This window comes from Oncorhynchus clarkii, chromosome 18, assembly GCF_045791955.1.
Source record: "Oncorhynchus clarkii lewisi isolate Uvic-CL-2024 chromosome 18, UVic_Ocla_1.0, whole genome shotgun sequence".
Lineage (NCBI taxonomy): Eukaryota > Metazoa > Chordata > Actinopteri > Salmoniformes > Salmonidae > Oncorhynchus > Oncorhynchus clarkii.
The window spans coordinates 69,062,608-69,071,925 of record NC_092164.1 but is presented as its reverse complement, the minus strand read 5'-3'; the positions used below and the strand labels follow the sequence as shown (position 1 = coordinate 69,071,925).

General features: G+C 46.5%; 1 protein-coding gene across 1 annotated transcript in view; it reads right to left on the bottom strand.

Annotated features, from left to right (window-relative positions):
- Positions 1 to 400: 400 nt before the first annotated feature.
- LOC139373878 (protein spire homolog 1-like) overlaps positions 401 to 9,318 on the bottom strand; it is a 107,882-nt gene continuing 98,964 nt past the window's right edge. The window contains exons 15-17 of the mRNA XM_071114973.1: positions 8,953 to 8,980; positions 8,687 to 8,838; positions 401 to 5,404 (exon numbers count right to left, since the gene is read on the bottom strand). Coding sequence (XP_070971074.1) covers positions 5,143 to 5,404; positions 8,687 to 8,838; positions 8,953 to 8,980 — 442 coding nt within the window. The 3' untranslated portion in view covers positions 401 to 5,142. The remainder of the gene's footprint in view (positions 5,405 to 8,686; positions 8,839 to 8,952; positions 8,981 to 9,318) is intronic.

Here is a 9,318-nt window from a genome sequence, read left to right as displayed (position 1 = left end):
ATCTTTAATGGCCTCAGAGAGTCAGGACACTCGTTTAACGTCCCAACGGCACCCTACACAGGGCAGTGTCCCGAATCACTGCCCTGGGGCATTGGGATATTTTTTTTAGACGAGAGGAAAGAGTGCCTCCTACTGACCCTCCAACACCACCCTCCAACACCACTTCCAGCAGCCCATCCAGGGACCGACCAGTCTCCCATCCAGGGACCGACCAGGACCAACCCTGCTTAGCTTCAGTGATATCATGCAGTGATATCAATGGCTGATACTACTACACTAATATGCAGTGATTACATTTTTATTTTACTGTTGAGCTGACACATGATACAATACTGTAATTTATTAAAACAGGAAAGGTTTTTGGTTCAACCCTGCAGAGCATGAATACTACAACACAGAATTCAAACAGAGATCATTTTATTGGCATAAAAAAAAAAATATATAGCATGCACACCATTGCTTCCTCACTGGAATCCATATGGTCCAATGGAATATTTTATGGGAGGTTGATATTGATGTTAGTAATGTCGGTTATGTGTTATAATTCTGATCTTTCTACCGCAGTTAGTTTAAGAGGTCAGAAAATAAATAAATGATGAATTGGGAGAGTGTGTGTAATAAATATATGAATAACAATGTGTCCATGTATTGTATGTAGGTGGATGGTGCGCGTGACATGGATAGTAAGAGTGACAAAATAATTTACAGGGAGCATTAAAATTCTGTATACGTAGATTTAGATTGCATGTGAAATAAGAGTTAAAAGACATTATACCCTGTACATTCAGAAAGCTGTGTTTTAATGACACCTGCTACCAAACCCCAAGATCTAGCATACTCAATTAACCCTAGGATACCATCACCATTAACCCTAGGATACCATTAACCCTAGGATACCATCACCATTAACCCCAGGATACCATCACCATTAACCCTAGGATACCATCACCATTAACCCCAGGATACCTGGGATACCCTCACATTAACCCTAGGATACCATTAACCCTAGGATACCCTCACATTAACCCTAGGATGCCTTCACATTAACCCTAGGATGCCTTCACATTAACCCTTGGATACCATCACCATTAACACTAGGATACCATTAACCCTAGGATACCATTAACCCTAGGACACCCTCACATTAACCCTAGGATACCATTAACCCTAGGATACCATCACCATTAAACCCAGGATACCATCACCATTAACCCTAGGATACCATCACCATTAACCCTAGGATACCATCACCATTAACCCTAGGATACATTCACCATTAACCCCAGTATACCATTGACCCTAGGATACCATTAACCCTAGGATACCATCACCGTTAACCCTAGGATACAGTCACCATTAACCCCAGGATACCATTAACCTTAGGATACCATTAACCCTAGGATACCATTAACCCTAGGATACCATTAACCCTAGGATACCATCACATTAACCCTAGGATACCATTAACCCTAGGATACCATCACCATTAACCCTAGGATACCATCACCATTAACCCTAGGATACCATCTCACCACACTGACTTCAAAAGATGAAACAAACAAAAGATTAAGAAATTAAATTAATAAAGGGAACTTCAAAACAACAATACATTGGTCCAGTAAAAGTGCTATTCAGACCTGTTTGGTCTAGAAGGACTATCTGGTCTGATCTCAGAGGTCCATCTACCTGGTCTGATCTTGGAGGTCCATCTATCTGGTCTGATCTCAGAGGTCCATCTAACTGGTCTGATCTCAGTGGTCCATCTATCTGGTCTGATCTCGGAGGTCCATCTACCTGGTCTGATCTCGGAGGTCCATCTATCTGGTCTGATCTCAGAGGTCCATCTAACTGGTCTGATCTCAGTGGTCCATCTAACTGGTCTGATCTCAGAGGTCCATCTATCTGGTCTGATCTCGGAGGTCCATCTATCTGGTCTGATCTCGGTCCATCTATCTGGTCTGATCCAGGCGTGACTGATCTTGGAGGTCCATCTATCTGGTCTGATCTCGGAGGTCCATCTATCTGGTCTGATCTCGGAGGTCCATCTACCAGGTCTGATCCAGAGGCCCATCTATCTGATCTGGTCTCGGATGCCCATCTATCTGATCTGGTCTAGGAGGCCCATCTATTTGATCTGGTCTAGGAGGCCCATCTATCTGATCTGCTCTAGGAGGCCCATCTATCTGATCTGCTCTAGGAGGCCCATCTATCTGATCTGCTCTAGGAGGCCCATCTATCTGATCTGCTCTAGGAGGCCCATCTATCTGATCTCGGAGGCCCATCTATCTGGTCTGATCCAGACCTGACTGGTCTCGGAGGCCCATCTATCTGATCTGGTCTAGGAGGCCCATCTATCTGATCTGGTCTAGGAGGCCCATCTATTTGATCTGGTCTAGGAGGCCCATCTATCTGATCTGGTCTAGGAGGCCCATCTATCTGATCTGGCCTCGGAGGCCCATCTATCTGATCTGGCCTCGGAGGCCCATCTATCTGATCTGATCCCAACAGGAGATGACAATCCAATATTACAAATAAAATAAAAAGACATCTTTAAGATAATATTAATGGAAACACATCAGGTATAATACATTTTGGATACAGCATGTAGACCACAGGAGGACGGGCTCGTGGTAATGGCTTGTTTCCATGTGGTTGGCTCCGTTCCATCCATTATTATGAGCCGTCCTCCCCTCAGTAGACTCCACTGATGTACACAATCATATCTCACCATTCTGAGATCCTATTGGTCAGCTAAAACTTGTAAAAACAACAGATTCTGTTTCTAGAATCTCCCATATCACCTTCCTCACCAAGTACTACAGGTCCATAGAATGACCTGGCATTCAGACAGGAGGGGAATTTAGTTTGGCACCAGGCTCAGAAAAAAAAATACATCATAGTAAACCCACCCAATCATTTAACCTCTGAACACTTCCTGTTTCCCGGCCAATTAGATCTGCAGCTGAGGCAAATTTATTGAGAGAAGAAAAAAAATTATTGGCTAGGGCTGGGGAGTGGCAGAGACTACCCTAGGCATGTCATTTGGTTTAATTTTATTGGCTGGGGAGTGGCAGAGACTACCATAGGCATGTCATTTGGTTTAATTTTATTGGCTGGGGAGTGGCAGAGACTACCTTAGTCATGTCATTTGGTTTAATTTTATTGGCTGGGGCGTGGCAGAGACTACCATAGGCATGTCATTTGGTTTCATTTTATTGGCTGGGGAGTGGCAGAGACTACCTTAGGCATGTCATTTGGTTTAATTTTATTGGCTGGGGCTGAGGAGTGGCAGAGACTACCTTAGGCATGTCATTTGGTTTAATTTTATTGGCTGGGGCTGAGGAGTGGCAGAGACTACCTTAGGCATGTCATTTGGTTTAATTTTATTGGCTGGGGAGTGGCAGAGACTACCTTAGGCATGTCATTTGGTTTCATTTTATTGGCTGGGGAGTGGCAGAGACTACCTTAGGCATGTCATTTGGTTTCATTTTATTGGCTGGGGAGTGGCAGAGACTACCTTAGGCATGTCATTTGGTTTCATTTTATTGGCTGGGGCTGGGGAGTGGCAGAGACTACCTTAGGCATGTAATTTGGTTTCATTTTATTGGCTGGGGCTGGGTAGTGGCAGACACTACCTTAGGCATTTTATTTCTATGGAAACTGGAAATTAGCTTGTTAAGACCTGACTGATGGCTCTATAGTGCATTGCCTGTTAGACAATGGCTTTGTCCCAAATGGTAGTGCACTATGTAGGGAATAGGGTGCCTGGGACGCAGCCGAAGGGCCTGTTCTTCCTGAGAGTAACAGAAACTAGTCGTTTGTTAATTAACATCTTATCTCTGGACGGGGACTAGAGGTCTCACCGACCGACCACACTACTGTTAAATATATATCATCTTGGCTCTACCTCGGTGATCTCAGCATCTGCCTGATTGTTCCTTCAACGCCTCTAAATATTATTCACATAACATGAGAATAAGTAATGGTTCAGTACTCTAGTTGCTCATCTATACTGTGGTAGACAGTTCAGTGATGTACTATTATACTGTGAGGGAGTTGTCCTGTCAGTGGCTAGCTAGTCGTCCATCCACAGCTGTATCAATACACTAACCCAATGGTTCCTGAGACTAGGGGTTAGGGGACGAGAACCCATGCCGAGTTAGGGGTTACACCATTTAGGGTGCCTCTTCATCACCACTTCTTGAAAGGGACCTACATAACATTACAGGGTAGTAAAGAGAGAGAGGAATTCAGATCATTAAACAAGCAGGTGGAATGAATACAACCTTGTTTAGTTCTGTTGTCAATCTGGAGACAGTGTGTAATCAGTAGAACAACAAATCCAAACGGTCTATTCCACAACTCATGGACTGACCATCTGTCTAGAACCATTACAGGTAGGTAGTATATACTAACACAATGACCATCTGTCTAGAACCATTACAGGTAGGTAGTATATACTAACACACTGACCATCTGTCTAGAACCATTACAGGTAGGTAGTATATACTAACACGTCTTCTACAATGGCCATCTCTATCATTATTACACAGTGATGAGCAGCACAGAGCTGAGACATTATGATAGCGTGTCAAAGGGCACCCTATTCCCTATTCTACTTTAGACCAGGGTCCACAAAGTACTGTGACAGCCAGGATCCAGAGTACTGTGACAGCCAGGGTCCACAGAGTAGTGTGACAGCCAGGGTCCACAGAGTACTGTGACAGCCAGGGTCCAGAGTACTGTGACAGCCAAGGTCCAGAGTACTGTGACAGCCAAGGTCCAGAGTACTGTGACAGCCAGGGTCCAGAGTACTGTGACAGCCAGGGTCCAGAGTACTGTGACAGCCAGGGTCCAGAGTACTGTGACAGCCAGGGTCCAGAGTACTGTGACAGCCAGGGTCCAGAGTACTGTGACAGCCAGGGTCCAGAGTACTGTGACAGCCAGGGTCCACAGAGTACTGTGAGTCATGCTAAATACCCCACACAGTGACATGAACTCTGATGTAGTGCACTACCAGGGTCCATGGTCAAATGTAGTGCACTATCTAGGGAACAGGGTCCCCCAAGGAGCGGACGAGAGAGCGAGAGGTCTAACCCTAAAACTAAATCTGGTTGATGGTCCTCTCAGAGCATCTGTAGTCTAAACCTGGTTGATGGTCCTCTCAGAGGGTCTGTAATCGTCTGTGTTAGGTGAAGACAAGTAGAAGGACTGGGTCTTCCTCTTCAGACAGGCTCGCTTGGTGGCCAGGGTTAGAGAGCGCTTGCTGCTGGAGATTATCTCAGAGATGAACTTCTTACAGTTGATGCAGACCTCCATGGTACACCAGTCGTCGGTCAGCTCTTTGGGAAGATCCAGCTCCGGCTCGTCACGAGACCCCTCACTACTGTTGTATTCAGATAACCTGGGGGGTGGAGAGTACTGTTAGCCAGCCTGCCTGTTGTGTTCAGACAACCTGGGGGTGGAGAGTACTGTTAGCCAGCCTGCCTGTTGTGTTCAGACAACCTGGGGGTGGAGAGTACTGTTAGCCAGCCTGCCTGTTGTATTCAGATAACCTGGGGGTGGAGAGTACTGTTAGCCAGCCTGCCTGTTGTGTTCAGATAACCTGGGGGTGGAGAGTACTGTTAGCCAGCCTGCCTGTGTTCAGATAACCTGGGGGTGGAGAGTACTGTTAGCCAGCCTGCCTGTTGTGTTCAGACAACCTGGGGGTGGAGAGTACTGTTAGCCAGCCTGCCTGTTGTATTCAGATAACCTGGGGGGTGGAGAGTACTGTTAGCCAGCCTGCCTGTTGTGTTCAGACAACCTGGGGGTGGAGAGTACTGTTAGCCAGCCTGCCTGTTGTGTTCAGACAACCTGGGGGTGGAGAGTACTGTTAGCCAGCCTGCCTGTTGTATTCAGATAACCTGGGGGTGGAGAGTACTGTTAGCCAGCCTGCCTGTTGTGTTCAGATAACCTGGGGGTGGAGAGTACTGTTAGCCAGCCTGCCTGTGTTCAGATAACCTGGGGGTGGAGAGTACTGTTAGCCAGCCTGCCTGTTGTGTTCAGATAACCTGGGGGTGGAGAGTACTGTTAGCCAGCCTGCCTGTGTTCAGATAACCTGGGGATGGAGAGTACTGTTAGCCAGCGTGCCTGTTGTGTGGGAGGTGACTGCGTTTGTGTCTTTTGACATTCTAGTCATGAGAAAAAAGAAGAAACCTGCACACTACTCTTTAATAAGCTTTACGTATTGGCCTCAAGGCCTTGCTCAGAGCTTTTGTGAGTTTTTTTAAATTAGCACCCTTATGTAGACATAGCTCCACCCACATCCGTTCCACACATAGAATGGGGTTGGAGTCGAGGGAAAAGAAGTGTAACCAAATATAGCAATGTACATTCCATAAATATTCTAATAATGTGTGTCCATAAAACAAATTAAACACGTCTGGAAAACCACAATGAGGACATCGACCCATCAAGCAAGTGTTCATAAATCATTGGGTACAGCGCCAGAAAATCTACAGAGGAATCTGAAATGGTGGCATTATTTAATGTTCACATTTGCAACACAACTAGCCAGAACAGCAGTTCAACTAGCAAGAGCAGCAGTAACTAGCCAGAACAGCAGTTCAACTAGCCAGAACAGCAGTAACTAGCCAGAACAGCAGTAACTAGCCAGAACAGCAGTTCAACTAGCCAGAACAGCAGTTCATAATTAAGGCCTTCAGGAAGATATGCCAGCCGCGAGTTGCCCAGTGATGCGAGCCTACCAGACGAGCTACATGCCTTTTAATTTCGCTTCGAGGCAAGCAACACTGATACATGCATGAGAGCACCAGCTGTTCCAAATGTAGCCAATGTGAGCAAGACCTTTAAACAGGTCAACATTCACAAGGCTGCAGGGCCAGACGGATTACCAGGACGTGTACTCAGAGCATGCGCAGACCAACTTGCAAGTGCCTTCACTGACATTTTCAACCTCTCCCTGACCCAGTCTAATACCTACACGTTTCAAGCAGACCACCATAGTCTCTGTGCCAAAGAAAGTGAAGGTAACCTACCTGAATGACTACCGCCCCATAGCACTCAGGTCGGTAGCCATGAAGTGCTTTGAAAGGCTGGTCATGACTCACATCAACACCATTATCGCGGAAACCCTAGACCCACTCCAATTCACATACCGCCCCAACAGAGTCACAGTTGATGCAATCTCAATCGCACTCCACACTGCCCTTTTCCACCTGGACAAAAGGAACACCTATGTGAGAATGCTGTTCATTAACTAAAGCTCAGCATTCAACACCATAGTACCCTCAAAGCTCATCACTAAGCTAAGGACCCTGGGACTAAACACCTCCCTTTGCAACTGGATCCTGGATTTCCTGACAGACCACCCTCAGGTGGTAAGGGTAGGTAACAACACATCTGCCATGCTGATCCTCAACACAGGGGCCCCTCAGGGGTGCATGCGTAGTCCCCTCCTGTACTCCCTGTTCACCCACGACTGAATGGCAAAGCACAACTCCAACACCATCATTAAGTTTGCTGACGACACAACAGTGGTAGGCCTGATCCTCAACAACGATGAGACAGCCTATAGGTTAGGAGGTCAGAGAACTGGCAGTGTGGTGCCAGGACAACAACCTCTCCCTCAATGTGAGCAAGACAAAGGAGCTGATCGTGGACTACAGGAAAAAGGAGGACCGAACAGGCCTCCATTAACATCGACGGTTCTGTAGTGGAGGTGGTCGAGAGTTTTGAGTTCCTTGGTGTCCACATCACCAACAAAACTATCATGGTCCAAACACACCAAGACAGTTGTGAAGAGGGTACGACAACTCCTTTTCCCCCCTCAGGAGACTGAAAAGATCTGGCATAGATCCCCCAAAAGTTCTACAGCTGCACCATCGAGAGCATCCTGACCGGAGGCATCACCGCCTGGTATGGCAACTGCTCGGCATCCAACCATAAGGCGCTACAGAGGGTAGTGTGTACGGCCCAGTAGTTCATTGGGATCAAGCTTCCTGCCATCCAGGACCTGCACTACTGTTCAAAACACTGTACGTGTTGGACGTCTACGAACACGCTGTCATAGATCACTGCAACGAGTCATCACATTGATGAGTAGTGAGACATGAAGTCCCATGTCCTGAGAACAGGGAGGAGAGGAACACAGCAGAGAACCTAAAAAGGCATTAATACCATCGTTGCTGAGTGGGTGGGGGACAGCAGAAAGGTGAACGCTGTCTGGTAGGTATCCAGGACTGCAGTAGATTGAACTGCTCGGTCTGGTAGGTAGCGTAGCCAGGACTGCAGTAGATTGAACTGCTCGGTCTGGTAGGTAGCCAGGACTGCAGTAGATTGAACTGCTCGGTCTGGTAGGTAGCGTAGCCAGGACTGCAGTAGATTGAACTGCTCGGTCTGGTAGGTAGCGTAGCCAGGACTGCAGTAGATTGAGCTGCTCGGTCTGGTATGTAGCGTAGCCAGGACTGCAGTAGATTGAACTGCTCGGTCTGGTAGGTAGCCAGGACTGGGGTAGATTGAACTGCACTGCCCCCTAGCGGTCAAACGGCAGACCATATCTGAATTGTGAATTCACATGTCATTTTATATTTTTTTTTATTATCGTTTAAACTATAAAAAGAAAAGCAGTTTAAATGTTATTTGTCACATCCCTAAACCCAAGACCGGTAATGATGTTATTGTGTACCTGGAGACTGTCCGGCGCAGACTGTGGCTGGACGAGGGCTTCTCTGGGGTGCCCAAGGCTGATGTCCCTCCAGCCTCCTCCCTGGGTAGAGTGGCAGTAGGACCCAGAGAGGAGACGGGCAGGTTGGCATACGGCTTAGAGGGAAGTCTCATCTGGAACAACAGGACAGAGTTAGGAGGGTCAGATATATAGGCATAATCTGAACATCTGTCAACAATTAAAGGGCTAGTGTGGTCACTGGATGGACGAGGACTACTTTGGCTCACCTTTTTACAGCACTGCGAGCACACAGGCCTGGCAAGAGAGCGAAATATTCAGTCACAACGAATTGCATGAATTCTGATATATGCAGCGCCTTCGGAAAATATTCGGACCCCTTGAATTCTATCACATTTTATGTTACAGCATTATTCTAAAATTGATTAAAATCTCAAATCTACACACAAAACCCCATAATGACAAAGCGAAAACAGGTTTATAGAAAGTGTTGTAAATTTACACAAGTATTTAAATACGTAAGTATTTAGACCTTTTGCTTTGAGACTCGAAATCGAGCTCAGGTGCATCCTGTTTCTATTGATCATCCTTGAGATGTTTCTACAACTTGATTGGAGTCCACCTGTGGTAAATTA